Below are 22,258 nucleotides of genomic sequence, written 5' to 3'. Positions count from 1 at the left end.
TATTAATATTATTGTTACTTATTAGATTGTTTTTCTTCCCTCCAGCTTTCTCGAAAGTTTTAATTAGGGTCAACAGTTCACATGAATTACAGATAAAAGTGGGTTTATTTATTTGGTATTTGATTGTTTGTATAATGGGCCCCAGCATGGCTGTGCAAAGTGCTGAAATCACCTGGAGTCTTAATGGAAGTTGCTGACTGCTGCTCTGGGGGAAAAGTGCTGACTCAGACAGAGCTTGTGGACAGAACAGCAGGTCAATGGGTTGATGCCGCGTTGTGTCTGTTCTTAACGTCTCTGTTAAAAGAGCAGAGCAACATTTTTTGATAAGAGGCCGGAACACGACATTATGTTGGCTCCTGAATCAACTCCGTCTGACGGATCTTAGACAAATCCTGAACCCGGAATGACGGTGTTATATCCATGCTTCTGCTTCAGGCTCTTTTGTTTTGTTTGACGATCGAACTTAAAGACAGAACTTTGTTTTGCTGAGGAAATCAGAGACTAAAATCCAAAGAAAAATACTTTCATTGACTCATCAATTAGTGTTATTTTAATTATTATTTTATAATGGAATCTTTCAAATGTCTTTGTAAAAAAAATTAAGTTCCAGGTTGTTCTTCTTAAAATATTAATGTTGTTTTCATTCTATGATGTATTATAATAAATGTACGCTATTTAATCTAAATATTGTCATTGTTTATGATGTACTCATTATTAAAATAACAATAAATAAATATATAAAAACATATATATATATATTTTAAAGTTTCTGTAGAAGTTGTTATTCTTCTTATTTAAATAAGTATTTTCTAAAATTGGTTTTGTACATATATACATGCCGTGGGATTGATATCAAAGACATAAATAGGGAAAAAATACCCACATTGACTCATTTATTAGTGTTTTTGAAACACATTTGTCTGCAGCTTTAGGTTCTTTTACTCAAAATATTTAAGTGATTTTATTTTTTGATTTGACTAAGTCAAAAGTCTTTTTTTGTTCGTTTTTGATGCATATAAAATATATTTAAGTCTAATTTAAACTATTTAACATATTAATAGTCTAATATGTATTTATCATCAATTTAATGTCTTTTTTTAGCAAGAGGAGTTTTGGAATTTCACAACCGAAACTCCAATTTGTTTGCTTGATCGGAATATTATTGTAGACGACTGCACAAACATTTTTGATCACCTGTTTTCTCCCTCAGTTCTACAGATGCTTCAGAGCTCTGCTTCACTGCAAGACTCCGCAACGAGGGTCCAGCATCCGAAACTCCTCCAAGGTCGCCACCAAGGCCGGGCGAGGAACGGTGACCGGGGGGCAGAGGCGAACGCACGACTTCCTCCTCATGGTCGCCTCCATCGGTCGGCCGGCGACGACCGTCCCGAAACTGCAGCCCACGTGTGAACCCACCATCGACATCACCAAGGCACCGTCCTCAGACCTCCACAGGCCGGCAGTGATGTCGCTGGTCGCCCACTATGATGGCTGACGGCGCTACGGAGTCACCAGGTTTCATCCTGGAAGGTCTTAGAGACGAACGCTGTTGCTCGGATGAACGCAGGGGTGCAAGTCCTGAGCGTCGGCAGGGATCAGCGGACGAGCTGAAGCAGGTCCAGGGAAAACATGGTGTTTTTTCATGGCACAGGAGGTAGTTTTTCCTACGGAAGTCTTGCTCATCTTCGTCATCAAGTGCATTTAAAGGTTTTAGTTTGAAACCCTCCTTTGATTGAATGTCATAATATATGACATTTAAATATGTCTGGAACTAGTGAATCAACTTATTTTTTTAACTGGTCAAAAAAGTTCGACATACAATCCAGAGACACAAAAAAGAAACTGTACTTTTTAGCAGCAAACATCTTTTTTTTATTTTAAAGTCTTTCCCAGGTTACTAAAAATGGATATTTATGTTTTTAAGATTTTATACTACTAAGATAATGTCGTACAGAGATGTCACAATTATTACAATCTCCAAAAAATAAATTATGCAGCACTTTTAGAATTTTTTTGTTTCAAAAGGGTTTGTGTTGGCTTCAATTTGTTCGTTTACATCATGACTTAAAAAGCTGTGAATGGATTTCAATAAATGTCTGGTTAGATGATATATTTTTTAGTGCTTATCTGTAGATTTAAAAAACTTTTTTAATCCTGCACTTGTACTGTATTGTGTTACGAGCGAGCAAAAAAAACTTCATAAAAATGGTACACGTTAAAATGTTTTCGTTGGGTCAGTACACAAACTTGGGAGTGTTGTTGACATCACTACCTGATCATACGTTTTAATTACCTTGATATTAGCTCCTTGGCAGAGGCATGTGCTGTCTAAGTGTTCCAGTTGTCAGGTTGCAAAAAAAAAAAGAAAGCACAGGGTTCAAGACATCGCCAAATATTTGTGCATGTTTTAATGATTTAAGTGACATTTGAACTCACCGCCGACAAAGATTGTATGATTACGCTTTTTTCTCCTGCATAGTGAATTTTCACAAGACACTTTACTAATGTTCATGGATATGATTGAGCAACTTTCATGTTTCTGGTGATGACAAATGAAGAGAAGTGCATGTTGAAGTTACTTCAATGATGCATGACTAGAATTCGTGGGGGGAACCGCTTTAAGTCCAAATTAATTAGAAAGTATTTGATAAATAAAATTATTTGATAGTGTTTCCATCTAAAAGCAGCACTATGAGGAACCTTCACATCCAATTCAAAAAATTCATGTATGCATGTGAAAATCAAACAATAAATGAATCATAAATGTTAAAATATTTTACAAGCTGAAAGTCTAGATTTGCACATTGGCACTGATTGTGATTCTTGTTACTTAATGTTAAAGCGTTCTGACAAAACAAAGGTTGTAAGGTCGACTTCATTATAAGAAAGAAAATCTTTATCTTCACAGACATTGAAATTGTATTGAAAAATTCTGAATTCAGCAATTAAAGCAATCTCTCCCTAAACATCCCTTTAATTTAGCTAAAGAAACTAATTTATTTAGGTTTTTGTGTTCTTTAAGAAACTGAACATTGTGTTCATGCCTCACTTTTGACGTTTATCTATTTTTTAGTGTTTACTCAAATGATCGGCGCACGTCTCAACCAAAAGCAGTTATTACATTTTTGTATCGCTCTTGACCAGCCTTGCTTCACTCACACTCGCACACAGAGTCTAAGAAATAGGATTAAAAATTGATGTAGTAACAGAAAGGTTTTGTGTAGCGTATTCATTACAAATGTATGTTCATGGATCAAGTTTCACTTCATTTATTCAGAGACTTTTCATAAAAAGATGGTCATAGCTTCATAAAGTTCTTTAAAAATAAAATTAAATAGACTTTATTGATCCCTCTGGAGATCTACTTCATGAAATTGTTTTTCCAGCACACAGCAACACAGATCATAAATTCATAAAAGAACAAGAACAAGAACAAAGTGCAATAAAAAGAAAGTGCACGATAACAAAATCGAAAATAGAAGAACATAAATCTAAGAAAAATAAAAAAGAAAGGATACAAAGATTGACATAGAATAGAATCATCTTTTCACTCCACTCTTGCCCCCAAACTCAGAATTAAACAGCCTAATAGCACGAGGAATGAATGAGTCTCTGAGTCTATTAGTGTTGCATCTGGGAAGGAGCATTCATGCTCTCCATCTGTTTCTCTGCTCACTGAAAACAGAGAATTCATCCGAGAAATCTGTGTTTATTGCTGTGGATTTTTGACATTTACCAAAAGCATTAAATCTAAAGAAGCATTTTATTCTTGATTCATGTTAAAAAAGAAGAACATTTTTGAGATGAATATGATTCACCAAAAGCATTCATAGTGTTACCTGTACATGTAACGGTGTAATTGAATTAAAAAAAGTAGTATTTGAATTGTATTTTTGACATGAATGAGTTTTTGACAGGATTCATATGCAACGGTTGAAATTATTGATTTTTTTAAGTTACATTTTTAAAAGTTTTTCTATTTTTTTTTTTACTTTTCAAGTTTAAGTTAAAAACAAAAATATTTGACGTTAATAGGATGTTTAGAAAGCCTTCATAGTGTTGCTTTAACATGCACCAATCTAAATCTAAAGAAGTATTTGATTCTTGTTTCATGTCAAACATGTCAACAACATTTTTGAGATTAATGACATTTAACGGTTTCATTTAATTTAAAAAAGAAGAAAAAATGTATCAATTTAAATGTAAAGAGGTATTTAATTCTTATTTTATGTTTGAAAAAAACAAAATTTCGGAGATTCTGAGAACACATATATGCAAGAGTTTAATTTCATTTAAAAACTAAAGAAGTTGTTGTTGATGAACAGGCAATAAAGTCTATCCATTTATCTGATTAGACTTAATTAAAGTTTTACCTGACTAGTCAAAAACTGTCTTATTTCAAGATATTTAAACGTCAAAAGGAGACATGAATTGCTGTCAAAAGTAAAATAGTGTGAGAAAATCCTTTTTTTTATAGATATTATTCTTTTTTTTTTAAACCACATTAAAACCTACTTTAGACAAGTAATTAAGGTGCCATTTTTGACTACTAATATCTAAGTATAAAATACTATGCTTGACTTCTCAGTTGACTATAAGTCATCACTAAGTGAGATACATTTTTTTTTTAGCTAAAATAGGACAAACATTAACTGTCAGGGTTATTTGCACGTCGAACTGAATCAGTCACAGCCCCCTTTAATGTGAGCAAATCCAAAACAAAGCACTAAATCTTCAGTGCATGTCTCCACACTCTCTTTACTTCTGCCACTTGAAATGGTTTTAACCTTGACAACAAATGTATTTTTTTGCTTTAATACAAAGTGCGACAATACTCTAGTTGTTGTTGAATGTATTTGGTCACATTTTGTTACGAACTTGTTGCACTTTGATGGGTTTGTGTTGCAAAAGAAAAAAAGAAACGTGTCGGGAAACCTTAACTTTTGGAGAATTGTTTTCCAATAAAGGTTTTTAAAGAAAGAAAGTTTTCTGAATTCATGTCACTTTTATCTTATGGTACAACGGTGATATCTTATGATCTATGGTGGTAAAAAGAGAGTTAAGGCAAAGGGAAAAGCTCTCGATATCTTCGTCGATCTACATCCCACACCTATGCTCCAGACGGTGGTAAGAAGGGATGTGCAAAATAAAAACATAGATCCAGATCAAAATTCTCATTCTCATTCGCTACAATTCAGAATTCTACTCCATTTTGTGACACAGGACGTCCTAACACCACCACACACTCGGTCCTCTAGTGTTCCCACTTTAACCCTTTTGTTAGCTCAGGGTCAAGATGACCCGAAGGCCCGAAACAAATATGTTCCTGGTGTCCTTTAACCTTGATCTAGAGATGACACAAGGGATACCACAAACAAATTTGTTTTTGTACCTTTGGGTTACCTTGACCCAGACATGACCCAATGGTTAAGAAGGTGGCATTTTGGGTAATGTGTGTTGCTGGGATCTTACAATATCTAAGTGGTATGTGTCGGTGGAAACCCAGAGTGAGTTATACTGTCGTGGGAAACGCTGTGAAGCCAATAAAGTCTTGGTACGCCCAAGCCTTCTGCAGCAGCTCTTTTGTAAATGCAATCTTTTGTATGGAGTTACCTGCACCACTGAGCTAAGCCAACTAAACTAGAACTTAGCTCTGAGTGCCCACCAGGATCCTACTACGGTTAAAACGCCAGGAGCTGAAAACTGTGATAAATGCAAAACCTGCATCAACCATCATCAAGCACTTCGGGGTCAATATTGCGAGGCATCAAATGAAGATCATGGACACTGAGAAGATTAGACCATTTTCTACTCACCCTCATGTCGACTAAGGGTTGTCTAAATTTTATGTCCAGAGGATAATCACAAACAGAGCTCAATTTTCCTCGTCCAAACAGACACGCCTAACTTCTACATAGACAGGAACAACTCAGAGTAATTTTTTCTGACTGTGTAGCAGGTTAGCCTATTAGCTTCCGCTACAAACCAGCTTAAAATATGTAACTAATTCAGTAATGGTTATTTGTAAAGCCCCTTTCTAGACCAGGGTCACAAAGTGTGTTAACAATCAAAAACAAAATACATAATATAAAAAGCTAAGACTCATAAGACAAACATAGGAGTCCCAGAAAATCAGGGAAAAGCCTGCACAAATAAAAATGTATTAAGATGATTATTGAAGGAGTCAGTAGATCATCAAACACAGAGGGAGAGGAAGATCGCTCCAACGCTTAAGGGCAACAGCTTTGAGAAATTTCTCTCCTCTGGTCCTGAACCGTGTTCAGGAACCATCAATAGACTCTGATCTACAGACCTCAGAGCCCGAGCTGGCATCAGATCACTGATGTAAGGAGCAGCCTGACCATGAATAGCTCTGAAGGTAAGAACCAGAATTTTAAAGTTGATCCTGAAAGAAACTGGCAGCCAGTGAAGAGTTTCAAGGATCAGGTAAATGTAAGTTCTTCTACTAGAGCAGGTCAGAATTCTCACTGCAGAGTTTTGTATTAACTGCAGGCAAGACAGCTCCTTATGGATAAGATTTTTATGAAGAATTTCTCATGTCGAAGCTTTAATACAAGAGGTAAGTTACAGGCACATTTTTTGAAGTGTGCCTTTTTGAACCAAGATGATGAAATAATTATGTTCCGTTTGCGACCGTCATACGGACTTACAATTCTGCGTATAGCTCCAAAAAGACATGGATTACTTTGAGAATAATATGGGTAAACTCTCCCTTTATCGTCTTTATTCGGAATTCTGTCTCGCAAAGCAGATGGAAGTCAAATATATTGTAGAAGATTACCACCCACTCTTAAAAGTAGGGTGAGGAGCAACCCAGGAGAGGCTCAGGGTAGAGCCACCTGACCATGGATAACGCAGAAGTAGGCGACTCCCAGGTACTCTGTGTGACATTTACAATTAAAGGCAAATTAGGTGTAAAGACACAGTCAACACAAAGGAAAGTATGATTTGCCCGTGAGAACGTTTGTACCCACTTAGCTTAATATCCTTTATAGTCTGCTCAATGAACACGAGTCCCATGATACACTTTAAACCAACCGTAATAGCATGTATTGTCTGCACCTGCTCTGGTAATTGTTTTTAAATGCTGCTGTATTTGTGCTACCAACATTACCGATAAAGCTTCTGTTGGGCAGAGATAAGACCAAGACCAGTAATCCCGGAGGGACGTGTCAAGTTTAAAGGCCATTCGCTGGTTGTTGGAGTTGTTTAATTAACTGGATAACAAAGCTGAAATGGAAAATCAGAGATGGAGGTAAATTATTTAACTCTGTATCGTGTCTTTGTGTCGGACCTACTGTCTCAAAACCTCTTGGCTTAGGGCCCCAAACCTGGGCCACCAAATTGCTTGACAATAGCCTGAAGAGAAATTTATTACTACTATAATACGAATGACAATTTGTGTTATTGATTATTTCTGCCTGAAATGTGCTTTAAAAAAAAAAATTACTTATAAACACAAACTCTATATGATTTATTTTGCTGTTTTTATCTGAAGGTCGGTCCCGTGAATATAATGTCGACATAATACGGGTCCATGGTGCAAAACAAGTTAGGGACCCCTGGCCTGAAGGACTTTTGAATGGATACAGTTCACTTAAATCTGCTGCAACACCCAGGTTTCTCAGGCTCAGTTTGACAGACTGCTCCAAGTCACCCAAGTACTGACTCAACCCTGGAACCTTATCATCAGGAGCAATAACCAGAGTTTCAGTTTTAAAAGATTATTATTACGTTTATTATTATTTATTTTCATCATGGCAGTTTATCCATTTTTTTTCGAACTCTTATTTATTTATTCCTTTAGTTATATTTATATGTATTTTAGCTATGTTTCTTTTGCAGTGAAGGTGGTTCCAAGTGAAAGCATTTTAATGTTGTTAAATGGTGTCAAAATCAATGTCTTAGGCAAACAAGTTTGATGATAATATTGCTAAATTCCATAAATTATCTTTTTTTTAATTACTATTTAATAAGAATGTCTAGGCTAATATGCATGTTACCAAGAATAGATGGAAACATTGCCACACATAGTTAACCCTTTTTAAATTGAAATTAGTAATTTTAAGTCAATATAGATTTAAATGTAACATTTTTATTGTATAAATGATTCATACACTCTAGTGAAAGTTTTTGTTTTTCATTTTCCATTTTAATGTTGAACAACAGCAGCTGCAGTGTTCTGATGGAATTAATCCAACAAGGGTGTTTGAGGATCCAATAGCCTCCTGTTACAATTGTCTTCTCCTCGTGCCAAACCAACCATGTCAAAACGGCGAGCGAATCTGGCACGAAGTGCGTCAGGCCGACTCTGAAATATGGACAAAGAGCATCATAAATCAGAGGCTGGTTCTGCTGGGAATTCTGACCTTAATTGGATCATAAAGTCCACCAAAGTTCACGTTTATGGATTTTGTTTTACAAGCTTTTTAAATTGGGCTGATTTTTTTATTGTGTGCAGCCATCAGAGATGATCTTTCTGGGTTTATGCCTTGGATGATGGGTTTATTACAGGCCTGTCCAAAGAACAGTTTGAGGACTTTTGTGGCCCTTGAGCACATTGAAGTCAATGAAAATGATAAAATACACAAAATATTTTAATGACAAGTTACAAAAAGTCAAATAAAATACCAAGTGAGCGGCTTCATTTCTTTCTAAGAGGTTTTCAATTTCGCTGGGACTGGATAAAGATAAATTACTTTGTACTTCCCAATAAAATAACTTGGTCCCTCTTTTCCATGACTCGTTTTTACGCCGATCAATCGGGCCCTTCTTGGGAAAAGTTAGCACAACCCATGTTTTTTAAAATGGATTAAAGGTCGGTGAAAGTTTCTCTCAGTGACTCGTGTGACTATTTAAAAGTGATAAAAGCTTTTCTGCATGTTTCATGATGAAAAAAATCCACATCAACGCTTCTCAAGAGAAGAGACCAAGGCTGTATTTCAGGTGGTTGAGGTCTTTCTTTTTTTTGCTTTTTATGCTTAATCACACTTCGTTATCAGCTCATAGTCCGTGTGAAGATTAGTTTGCTTCACAGCTGCTGTGTCACTGATTATACTTGTGTGTTGCTGCAGGTTACTGATCTGCTTCGCGCTGCAGTCCTCACTTCAGACCACGATGTCCATCCTGCTTCCTTTCTTTCTTTCTCGACAGTACGCCTCCAGGTGGTCTTTGGTCTTCCGTTTCTTCCCTTCCGTTCTGGTGCCAATTTGATTGCTATATTGCAGTCGTTGTCGTTGTCCTGCCGCAGTATGTGTCCAATCATTTTCAATCTGAGCAGCTTCATTTCTTCACTCAGCGGCTTCGTCTCGGCTCTTTCTAGCAGTTCTTCAGTTCTGACGTGATCTTGCCAATGTATACCCAGTATTCGGCGTAGGCATCTATTATGGAATACATCAATTGCTTAGTTTATTTTCCATGTTTCACATCCGTATAACAAGACTGGCACCACTAGCGTTTTGTAGAGTCTTAGCCTTGTTCTTCTTGTGATGCTGTTGGAGCTCCAGATCTTCTTGATTCTGATGAAGGCGCCTCTTGATTTTGACAGTCTATTCTTCAGGTCCTTCATTCTGCCTCCCACTTTACAAACTGTTGCTTCCAGGTAAAGGAACTGCTCTACCTCTTCAAAGTCTTGGCCACTGATCTAAAATCCTTTCCTGGTTTCTTGCGTTAATCCTCATTGTTTCATTTTTTTTGTGTGTTGATCTTAATTCCTGCTCGTCTGGCTATTTCATCCATCCTTGTTTTATTCTGAATTTGTTGTTTTTTAGAGGAGAGTAACACTATGTCATCTACGAAGTCCAAGTCGTCTAGTTTTTGTGTTAGCTTCCATCTAATTCCATTTCTCCCTGTCTTACTGTTCTTCTCCTGATCCAATCCATCACAATCAAAAATAAGAATCCCGACATATTGCAACCTTGTTTGACACCGGTTTTAATATCAAACCACTCACATATTTGTCCTGCACCCTGGAAGTCTTCATAAAACGTTCTGACCATTCTGAATATCTTGTCTGTTATTCCATACTTTTCCATGATTATCCACAGGCTTTTGTGATGGACAGAATGAAAAGCTTTTTCGAAGTCTACAAAGTTAATGTATAGTGTTGCTTGTCACTCATTGACTTGTTCTATGATGTTTGGTAGTATAAAGACTTGCATTGTTGTTCTTTTTTCAGTCTGCAGTCAATTCCAATTCTTGTACGGTCTACAATAATACTGCCAAGTATTTTTCCTACAACATACGTTGTTGTAGGTAGATTTATTTAAACTGATTTTTTTTTTTTTATTTGTGCACAAATGTGTACCATCTCATAATTGTATTTGGAAAAATAGAAAATAAACTATAAAGTCCTTTTATTACTCTAATCATGGTTCAGTGTCAGTGTTGATTTTAATCTAAACTTAAGCAAAAATTAAATAAATAAAAGATAATTTTTCCTTTTTTTTTCTAAAAATGAAATTTGTTTTAACTACGATTCTGGTCCATGCTAAACAGAGGAATATACATTTGAACTAAGTAAGTAGGTAAGTAAGAAAGTAATATTATTATATTATTTATTTATTTATATAGCGCTTTTCGAGACCAGGGTCACAAAGCGCTTAAACAATCAAAACAATACTCAAAAAAGTACATACTTTAAAGATCAAGATAATACTGAGAACAACAGAGGAGTTCGAGAAATTCAAGGAAAAGCCTGAACAAATAGAAACGTCTTAAGATGTTTCTTAAAAGAGTCAGTAGATCCATCAAGCGCAAAGAGAGAGGAAGATCGTTCCAAAGCTTAGGAGCAACAGCCTGAAAAGATTTCTCTCCTCTGGTCCTGAGCCGTGTGCGTGGAACCATAAGTAGATTCTGATCCACAGACCTCAGAGCCCGAGCTGGGGTGTAAGGCTGGATCAGATCACTGATGTAAGGAGGAGCCTGACCATCAATAGCTCTGAAAGTAAGAACCAGAATTTTAAAGTTGATCCTGAAAGAAACTGGAAGCCAGTGAAGAGTTTTAAGGACCGGAGAAATGTGAGTTCTTCTACTTGAGCGGGTCAGAATTCTCGCTGCAGAGTTCTGAATCAACAGCAGACGAGACAGATCCTTCTTGTTAAGACATGAAAACAAACTGTTACAATAGTCAAGACGAGAAGAAACAAACGCATGGATCACAAGCTCCAGATCATGTTCCGACAACATTTTCCTAAGTTTAGAGATTTTTCTCAGTTGAAGGAAACAGTTTCTGGTCAGTTTTCTGCAGTGTTGAACAAGAGACATGTCTTTATCAAATACAACACCCAGGTTTCTCAGGCTCAGTTTGACAGACTGACCTAAGTCACCCAAGTACTGACTCAACCCTGGAATCTTATCATCAGGAGCAATCACCAGTGTTTCAGTTTTGTCCACATTTAGCTGTAGAGTGTTTTCACTCAGCCATTGTTTGATTTCTAGCAAACAATTGACTAAGCTGTTCAGCCTCTGGGGCTCAGTTGGATCAAAAGAGCAGTAGAGCTCTATGTCATCAGCAAAAATGTGATAAGAAACATCTGGAAATCTCTGAATGATTTTACCGAGGGGAATCAAGTACAGCAAAAAAAATAAAGGACCCAGAACAGAACCTTGAGGGACTCCACACAACAGATCTGCCGATTTAGACCTCATTTGATTGTAATAAGTAAAGTGCCTTTCTAGACCAGGGTCACAAAGAAAAACCTCTTAATAGCCAAGACAACCAAATTGAACAAAAAATAACAAAACAACAAAAATAAAACGAAATAAAAAAACAAAAACAGTTTAATTTAATCTAATTTCCCAAAGGAAATCTTCATGGGGATTAATAAAGTATATCTAATCTAATCTAGTCTAAATTAGGAAACGGCAAAACATTTTTTGTACCTCGGACCGGAATAATAATAATAATAATAATAATAATAATAATGTCTATTTGTATAGCGCCTTTCTATGTCAGCATTATATTCGCAGATGGAAATTCAGATACAGTAGAGTAAAAATAAAATAGTGTGACCTGCAAAAAAATATTAACTGCTTGGAAAATATGCTGTGGACTGGTTGCAAACAAGATTTTGTGTGTTTTTGTTTCTATGTATATTTGATTGTATGCTGGCGATAGTGTTATGTACTGTATGTGTATGTCTCCTAGCTTTCAAAGACTTTATGCCAATGTGTGAGTAATATTTTTCTTTCTTATTCTTATGAAACGAGGATTATTAAATACATTTTTTCTTAATTCTTTAGTAAACTTTACCGCAAAATGCATTTTGACGTGCTAAGCATCACAGGCTAAAACATTTTCAGAAAAACTCTGGTCTTCCTTTAAAAAAAAAAAAAACACATTTCAAACATTAATGAGTAAGTTTATGTAAAAAAAAAGTTTTCTTTCTGTGTGGCCTGGTAGCTGTCTCCGGACCTGGGGTTAGGAACCATTGCATTATGGGACCATTTTGTTTCCAAGTAACCAACCTAGAGTTCCCTCTGACTCAGCGTTATGGTGACCTTTAAGCAGCTCTGGGTAGTTTTGGGTACCTTAATATTCTTGTACTAAAATAACTTGTGATGAAACATTAACTTAAAACTAGTTTAATAACTCATATACCGTGACTTGAGGTGTTTTGTGTGATTTTCATTTTCACTGTCAAAGTAAAAGTTAAAGTTATATTATTTACAAAGCCGTCATTACGCATATTATATCATATTATCCACAATCTAATTCATTACCTCATCAGTATCTACCCTTCATTCAGCCAATGGAAGTCTGGAAACAGAAAATTCATCTAAATGCTGCAAAACATGGCAACTTTTGCGACATTAGGTGAGTGCTCATTGGAAATGTGGTCTTCCGCTAGGTCCTCTCTAGGTCATTTTGTGAAAGTAATGCTGGTGCGTGACCCTTACCTTAAGTAATGTCCAGAATGTCAACCTCTAGATGATTGTCTTGAATGATATTGTATTAAGTAGAAATTATAGTATCGTGAAACAACCTACGCTAATATCTGTATATTTTCACTTTAAAGACACCCCTTTAGTACTTCTTCTTTCAGAATAACCTATCAGGGGTCGCCCTGTCCTCATTTACCACATCTATGAACCCCTGAATAGTTGTCTCCTCCGACAGACAGTGAAAATGTGAGCAGAAACTGTCCATTAAATCAATTTTACTTCTTTAGCTGCTGTTTCTAAGCGCAGTGCTACACATGGTGACGCTTAATGACAACTCATTGTCACCTTTATTTAGTGTTTGCAGCTTTAGAACTTGTGTGACAGGTGAGCGTCTCAACAGGCATCATTAATGTGATGAAATATTAACAATTGGAGATTTCTTCGGGATTCATGCCGCAGGGAACGCCGCCAGGACTCGGACTCCTGCTTACGCCGCCGACGGATGATTGGCAGATTGAGATGTGCTGTCAAGGCAATGATGTCCCATGATTACGGTTCGACCTGGAACCGACGGTGACCACTGCCCCAAATCCAAACCCTGACGATCTGAACCAGTTGAGTATTTTCTTGACATTCAGACTTTAATGTTTCTTCTCCCAAAGCTATTGTGTGTCGAGCTAAACGGTGATGTGAAGTCGTTTGAATCGTTACACTCAACGTTTTAATTTTCCAATAGCGGCAATTGTAATCTCTTGTTTGCACTTAACTTGAAACATGTTGTTCGTAAATGGTTTACTTAAAGTTTGTGGCACATTTTAGCCTCGTTATGAAGCTTTTAGTGCAGCCATAGAAGTCAGAGCTAATGGACAGTTTCGGGTCAATTTTCTTTTGAAGTTTAAATGGACTGTCTGCAAATAGATTCCATACTGAGGACTCGGACTCAGAACCCTCACATCTTCACATCAACTCTGCCAATCTCCTTATTTATAAAACCTCCAGCCACATGTGCCTTTGATTCGGGTGTCCAGTGTAATCAGCGGTTGAGAGAAACTGAGGAACTGAAATGAATGTGGACAGCGATGTACATGCAATTAGAGGGCAAAAGTATTTTTCTGTGTGTGTCAGCGTGATTCATGTCGAGGTTAAAGCGTCTCTGCAATCATTCGGCTACTACAGGCCGATATGGGAGCTGCAGAATTGATTCAGCCGGGCCTGTTGCTGATTGAAATTATGTCTGAAGAAGACGACCATGATGATGGTTATTACTCGCTCGCACTCAAATAGCCATTGCTGATTCAAGGGTGACGGTCATAAATATACACCTCTAAATATAAGAAACAGCCAACCAACCCATCCCGAACTTTGGTTTCCGCATTTTTTAGATCCTAAAAATCTGAAATTATGTTCAGGTCTAATCTGGGAAGTTTCCTTGTTGGTAACCCTGGACACACGCCACATATAGTTGCGTTACGGAACAGTGTTTTTTGCCTTGCAGAAAATGGAATTAATGCATACTGATCAGAGGACCCACAACGAGTTCAGGTCTGCAAACTTCTTCAATGGCACTGCCAGAAGGGGACCGCTAAAATAGGATTTTGTTCTAGTTTTTCGGAATCACTTAGGGGTGGCGTTTCAGGTCGAAGATAAGAATATCGTCCATTTAGGAAGTCAGACGATAGAAGTAGAGTAGATCCAGTACATCCAGGACATTTACAAAACTGAGAAATTTGAACTATAAACTTCATAAACTGGCTCAAAGCATCTCTTCCGGAAGAGTCTTGTTCTACGAACTTGCCACTATGGAGGTCCAGAGTCACCAGTATGGTTTAGTTCAGGAGTGCGGATCACTGAGTTTTTTTTAAAAATAAGTATAAATGTGGGAATTTTATTTAAACATTTAATAGTGTTTTTACAATAATGCTTGAAAAACGAGCAAACCTCTCCTTCACTTTGCCTTTTATTGAAAGTGTAAGACGTAACTTTGCTGATATAAGAACAATATTAGTTCTTCATGGTCTTCGCTTTACCTTTTATTGAACCAAAACTTTTAGTGTAAGACGTAACTTTGCTGATATAAGAACAATATTAGTTCTTCATGGTCTTCGCTTTACCTTTTATTGAACCAAAAGTGTAAGTGTAAGACGTAACTTTGCTGATATTAGAACAACATTAGTTCTTCACGGTCATCACTTTACCTTTTATTGAACCAAAACTTTTAGTGTAATATCCAATCCAATATCCAATAAAATATTTTAGCGCTCTGACTCAAAGTGGCCCATTGGTTTGTCAATAAAGTTTTAAATGTACTGTTTCTTTAGTTTCTAAAGATTAAAGTATTTTCCTTTGAGTCGGTAACCTCTGTATTGGAGGCGACTTTGATAGCTGTTTTGACGTCTACATGATTCCAAGTCACATCAGAGACTGAGAGAAAAGTCAGTTAGTTGCTTGCATGAATCTGTTGTTGTTGTTCACGATTCAGTGAACTTATTCCAAATTCAAGATACAAATGAAAACAAATATTTGTGTATAGAGTGCAACATTTTTGTATCACACAGTACATTAAATTAATATTTATTTACCCAACTATTTGTATATAAGTATTTTGCATGCTGCGAATGAGATTTGGCCGCTAGATCTTGAGTTTTGACTCATTTTAGCTCAAGGAAAAGAACGGAACGGACAGAAAGTTACTTTTTTTTTAATATATTTTTTCATTGAAGATGACGTCAAGCAAATTAATCAAGTTAAGATTTTCTGTTGATGTGAAAAGTTCTGCAAACTTTTTTTCAAATTCTTGGCTCATTTTTCTTTCCTCAAGATCAATCAAGCTCTGAGCATCAACCGTCACTGAAAAAACCCATCTTGCTTGGATTTCATTAAGTCTCAACATCAGAAATTCAAATTCTCACACAGTTCGAGAAAATCTACATCACTTTGGAAAATTGTAAATGCAGAATAACCAACTAAACATATTTGTTTACCAACAATATTATGGTATAAGCTGAAGATATTTAATAAAAAAAAAGACATATGTGTTCTAGAGTTGCACAACAAAATAATTGAATCCTGGAGATATTTATAATAATATTTTATATATCAATTCCATTCATAATAAAGTATATAATCGTTCCATCTCCATTTGATCAAACACACAACAAACAGGCGGCAGCAGCGGTGAACTGCATCTGCCCTTATCTCCTGATTGCACTTTCAACAAAGCAAAGGTTTTGGGGAATTCCCTGGAAGGGGAATATGTTTTGTTTGAATAACAGTTGCCGTGAACTGTGCTATGGCCTCAACTCCAGGGGATTATATCAGCGCACCAGATGCTGGTCACTGCCCTCGTGGCACAATCTGGACCGACAGTCGAGTGCAAACACAACGGCCTACACTGGAAATACACACAGCCAGCAGGTCATTTTGGCATTCATGTTCCTCTCTCCCTCCTGCACATGAAATACAAACCAACATTTTAAACTATACATTTACATGTAATCTGGTTTAAATTGTGCATCAAAATGATTCTAATGTTTTTTGTTTTTTTTTACGACTTTTTACTTATAGCATACTGTGAGATAAATCATGATACAGATGTCGACTTCAAATTACTGGGGGGTTTTTTGAGCGTTTTTTGGCAGATTGTTCATTGATGCAACATTTACTAAAGTCATGCTACTGAATTAAAACGCTCTCTCTGTAAATGCATCAGTCAGAACATCTGGAGTCTCCAACATCTATCCATTAAACTCACCCAACTGATACTGTTCATAAATTCGCACTTCAAAGTTGTGTAAGAAAATGAGCAGAAATGTGAAAATAAAGGTCTTAACTGTAAAGAATTACGAGAGCCTAAATGTATACACACAGCAGAATGATATACGAACAAAAATAGTATAAAGAATAAAATATATGTATATATATATATATATATATTTACTGTATGAGGGAAAATAACTGAGCTAGAGTGTGTTAGTGTTTTCAAATTTGCTCATCCAAAGGGAATTAACATGTTAATTATTGCTTGTGTTTCGAAACATTGCTTAGTTTGAGTTAAGAATGGAATCTGTGCGAATATCTCAAATGGACGGAAGCTTTTTGCTTATTTAAGACCAGTGGTGTGCCCCGAATCGTGCACACTCATTTAACCACAGAACAACATAACAACAATAATAACAATATGAAACACAACTAAATAACTTGTTTCGAGTGGCGAAAAGTGCTGTCAAGTTTCGGCGATAGGGTTCCAACAAATGGTGACAATCAGTGTTAAAAAGTAGTAGAAGAAGAAGCTGTCGAGTCATTTCCGGTAAATGTGTAGCAGCAGTGTTTTATTTAAGACGGTACTACCTTGTCGAAATTTGTACACAGTGCAAGTAATTGTAAAGCAGCACTTATAGAAGTGTGCGATTTGAGCTGCTGTAATTCACTATTGTTCGTCTTTTTCTGGTGTTTAATTTTTGCTCTTTTGTTTCTCAAATAATCTATATGTTATGATTAAGTATAAAGATGCGACAGAAACGGTTTTTGCTTCAGAGTGAAATCGAAAAGAAAGTTCTGTATTGATCTCTCCTTGTACAAGTAAAAATGTTGTGATTTGGATATCTGATGACTCCTTTTTTGAGTTCACAGCTTTAAATCAAATTCAGAAACTGACAATATGTATACATTAAAATGTATTTATTGTAGTGTCAAAGAAAAACACTCAAGAACATTCAAGAATCCAAATAATAATAATTAAATAAAGCTCAATCATTTAAATTTTCTTGTCATCCTGGGGTTGTTTTTACAATATGTCCTCTTGTGTGGTTGAGTTTGACACACAGGCTATATTGAATCAATTGCATCATTTATTAATTGTTAAAAGTTAAAAAATGACCAAAAAGTCAAAAATAAAATATAACTATAAAAGGGTTAATTTTACAGATGTGATAAAAAAAAATGTCATATAAACCCAGAACACTTATATCTTGTTTTTGTTTTTATCGATTAACTTTATTCCTTTTAAGTTGTGCTCACATGGACTGTTAGAAGACAGCCTCAGGGTCTGACTCAGAGTCAGCAATTAACCTTCTGATGTGTCGGGACTGTGAGAGGAAACCAGAGTCCCTTGAGCAAACCTATGCAAGCAGAAGAGAACGTCCAAAACGGACCCTAGCCTAAAGCTCATTTCAACGAGAGCGAATAACATTTAGAAGTAAAATTGCATAAATACATAATACATGAAGTAAAAAGTGCACTTCATTTGAAGGTTATTTGTGATGGGGGAAAAAAAACAGTTTTCTCTGCTCATTACAGTTCAGTGCTCCTGTGTAAAGTGATAACAGCTCTGTACAACAGATAGCAATTTTCCCAGCGACTCCCAGGTGCCCTCTGGTCCTCAACCTTGTGAGACAACACTTGACCGATTTCCCCACCGCAACAAATACATGTCTTTCTCATCACTGCTGGCTCGCTTCTCTTCTGTCCGTCCGAGGCGACGGCTCGCTGATTTCTTATCAACCGATTTTTATTCCACCACACGGATGTCGGGTCGTCCTTAATTCTGGCGCCGTGTTGGCGAGGAGGGTTTGTTTGTGGAGGTACAGTATCGCAGTAATCATCTCGGAGCAGCGGGACCGAGGGGGGGGGGGGGAGTGAAAACAGATGGCGTTCTATACTTCATTAATCACAAGCCACATGACAGTTTGACAAAAATTGGAAAGGAATGGAGCAGAGTCAGGCTCCTTCCTACTTTTTTCTTCCCCTATTCATTTTTCACACGTTCTTCTGTCTTCATCAGTCGTCAATTTCTACCTGTCGTTCTCAGTCTTTCTCACTTTTTCCTTCTGCTGCTCTCGACTTCCTTGCAGACCCTCGACCACCTCGAGACTTTTACACCTAAGATATGTTTTATTATTTTTAATATTTTCTGCAGGAACAGCACGACATGAAGGGAAGACAAGATCAAGGCTGACCCGTCTCACCCCGGACACCCTGTGTTCTAACGGCTCCACCCAGGCAGAAGACTGAGATCGATAGGGACCAGAACATCCTCTAGCCGTCCTGCCGTCTGGGTCATGAATATTGTCTTATTCAATTTACTTTATTTTATTTCTGTTAATTAAATATTACGTGACATTTTTTAAAGTCTCCTATTTTATTCCATTTTATTAATTTTGGTTTATTTCATTTATATTTTAAAATATTCTTCATTACTTCTTCGTTATTATAGTCTGTAATGACAAACAACACAAACAATATGTTGTGTTTAAAACACTGACAATAAAGCTTTCTGATTTTGTCATTTTCCTGCCAAAATTGACAAAAAAAATAAAAAATAAAATACATTAAAAAAAACGTTTCACTTCCTGTTAAAGATGGACGCTCAGGCACTACTTCCTGTTTGATTCAAAATGGCTACTCATGCATCCAGTGGGAAGTTTGTTGAGCCACATTTACCGGTGAGTTTGGTTTATTTGTTTACATTTCATTGTTTCTCTTTCTTGTTTTTGTTTGTTTGTAGATACTTTTACAGTTCTATGTCATTTGGTGCCTCTAAACGCTTCGCTATTGGTTTATCCTCGAGGCCCTGCCAATGCTGTGTCTCAAATCGCATACTACTCTTAGTATACTAGAAGTCAGTATGCATCAGTTTAGTGTACGTACTAACTGCTACGCAAATTCTCCACAGATGGTACGTCTCAAATCAAAAACTGCTGCTACACACTAACCAGAAATCACATGACGGCTTCTTCTTCTACTACTTTTTAACGATGGTTGCAACCAGCTGTTTGAAGGCTATCGCCACCTGCTGGCAGCACGTTTTGCAACTTTGGAAAAAGAAATAAAGAAAAAATATGAGAATCGAAATATTTGCGAGATATTTAAGCTGGTATCAGCACCGAAGACGTGTCATCCTCCTACTGCTGCTGAAAATACACCTGTAAGTATATGCATATATATGCATTTATATATGACGTAATGTCCGCTTACAACGTCACTAAGATGGCGGCTGTTTAGGGTAGATAGTGTACATCGAACCATACTCAGTTTTGTGGGCGTGTTAGTACGCCAATTTAGTGTGCATGGCGCAATACATTTTGCATACTAAGAATTGAGACGCACTAACGCACTAAAAATACTAACTTTGAGTACGCTAGTATGCGATTTGAGACACAGCATCTGAGAAAGCTAAATTAACTCGCCACCCGCCGCACTTCCTTCTTTACAACTCAGCAGAAAGCTCCTGTCAGTGGAAATGTAATGATGGCGAATGAATTTTGAGTTGGACAAATGTGTGTGCATGAAGTGCTAAGACTCCCTGCAGACATACATGTCTGCTTCGTTGGCCTAGGCCCAAATCACACGATGACTGATCGTGCGGCCTGCCGAGCGCTTCCCACGGCTCTTGACAGCGACGGGAAGCGTTGGAGGCTCGTCGACCCACGCCGCCTCAGAGATCATGATGATGATCAAGACAGGTTAACGCAATTTTGTTTAATCACACATGCATATGCTCTTCTGGAGGAGGTTCCGGGACTCTGATCGGCTGAGACATCAACATCTGTGGTGAGTTTGTCAATATTTTTCTTGAGATTTCAGGGAATATCCCCGGAGGTCTCCGTTGTGGGATTTTTACCATGATCGTGCCGGACCTCTTGGACACGGACGTCAGAAGTGATGTTGCTCAGCTGGTCACCGATCATGCAGCAGATGTGGGTGAGTGATCTCCTCCTTCTATAAAATACACTTTATGGAAATAGAGGACATGAAACGGATGATTCTTCTGTGGTTGATTATGAGAGTGGTACTGGCCGAGCGCGCAGCTTCAAGCCTGTGACAGGAAGTTATAGGCATGTTTTGAAGTCTTCCCTGCTAATGCTAAGCTATAATGTTCCGCCGCTCAGAGCCAGCAAGGTTTTTACTCTCACCACATAACTTAAGGTGTTGTCTAACACCTTAGTATGTTCTTTCATAGTCGGGTCTGTCCACACAGATGAGGGACAGACCCCGATCACTGACTTTTATTGCCCTATAAGATACAAATGTCCGCGAGACCGGCTCAATCAGCTGTGTTTACTCACTTCCGTGTGACGTTTGTCCGTCTGATATCATACTTAAGTATTCCGACATTCTTTTCCATTTTCGGTAATGTCGAATTTTGGCTTTTTTTTAAGTTTGAGTGCATAAAATAGGTCAAATTATACCTTTTTTTTTTAAGCCTTCAAAAAAGAACATTTTACACATTTGGGCAAAATATTTTTGCACTCACATGGTCCGTATGATATCATACTTAAGTATTCCGAATTTTTTTTCCATTTTCGGACACGTCGATTTTTGGCCATTTTTTAAAATTTGAGTCATTAAAATGGGTCGAATTATACATTTTTTCGAGCCTTCAAAAATCAACATTTTACACATTTGGGCAACAATTCTTTGCACTCACATGGTCAATATTATCATACTTAAGTATTCCGACATTTATTTCCATTTTCGGAGACGTCGATTTTGGACCATTTTTTAAAGTTTGAGTCATTAAAATGGGTCGAATTAAACGTTTTTTCGAGGCTTCAAAAATCAACATTTTACACATTTGGGCAACAATTTTTTGCGCTCACATGGTGCGTCTGATATCATACTTAAGAATTCCGACCTTTTTTTCCATTTTCGGACATGCTGATTTTTGCCCATTTTTTAAAATTTGAGTGAAAAAAATCGGTCTAATTAGACCTTTTTTCGAGCCTTAAAAAAACGACATTTTACGTATTTTCGTAACAATCTTTTGCGCTCACATGGTGCGTCTGATATCATACTTAAGTATTCCGACCTTTTTTTCCATTTTCGGACATGTCGATTTTGGGCCTTTTTTTAAAGTTTGAGTAAAATAAATCTGTCGAATTAGACCTTTTTTCGAGCCTTCAAAATAGGACTTTTTGCGCATTTTCGTAACAATCTTTTGCGCTCACATGGTGCGTCTGATATCATACTTAAGTATTCCGACCTTTTTTTCCATTTTCGGACACGTCGATTTCGGGAAAATTTTTCAAGTTTGAGTAAAATAAATCTGTCGAATTAGACCTTTTTTCGAGCCTTCAAAATAGGACTTTTTTGCGCATTTTCGTAACAATCTTTTGCGCTCACATGGTGCGTCTGATATCATACTTAAGTATTCTGACTTTTTTTTTCCATTTTCGGGCACGTCGATTTCGGGCCGTTTTTTTAAAGTTTGAGTAAAAAAAATCGGTCGAATCAGACCTTTTTTCGAGCCTTCAAAAAACGACATTTTACGCATTTTCGTAACAATCTTTTGCGCTCACATGGTGCGTCTGATATCATACTTAAGTATTCCGACATTTTTTTTCCATTTTCGGAG

At 37.0% G+C, this 22,258-nt stretch overlaps 1 protein-coding gene across 1 annotated transcript in view; it reads left to right on the top strand.

The window, feature by feature from the left end:
* Nucleotides 1-2,657, top strand: part of LOC148063386 (vertebrate ancient opsin-like) — a 52,878-nt gene extending 50,221 nt beyond the window's left edge. The window contains exon 4 of the mRNA XM_087810514.1: nucleotides 1,211-2,657. Coding sequence (XP_087666640.1) covers nucleotides 1,211-1,495 — 285 coding nt within the window. The 3' untranslated portion in view covers nucleotides 1,496-2,657. The remainder of the gene's footprint in view (nucleotides 1-1,210) is intronic.
* The last annotated feature ends 19,601 nt before the right edge of the window (nucleotides 2,658-22,258 follow it).

This window comes from Callionymus lyra, chromosome 16 (assembly GCF_982586985.1).
Source record: "Callionymus lyra chromosome 16, fCalLyr1.hap1.1, whole genome shotgun sequence".
Taxonomy (NCBI): domain Eukaryota; kingdom Metazoa; phylum Chordata; class Actinopteri; order Syngnathiformes; family Callionymidae; genus Callionymus; species Callionymus lyra.
This window is presented reverse-complemented; position numbering and strand designations above follow the sequence as displayed.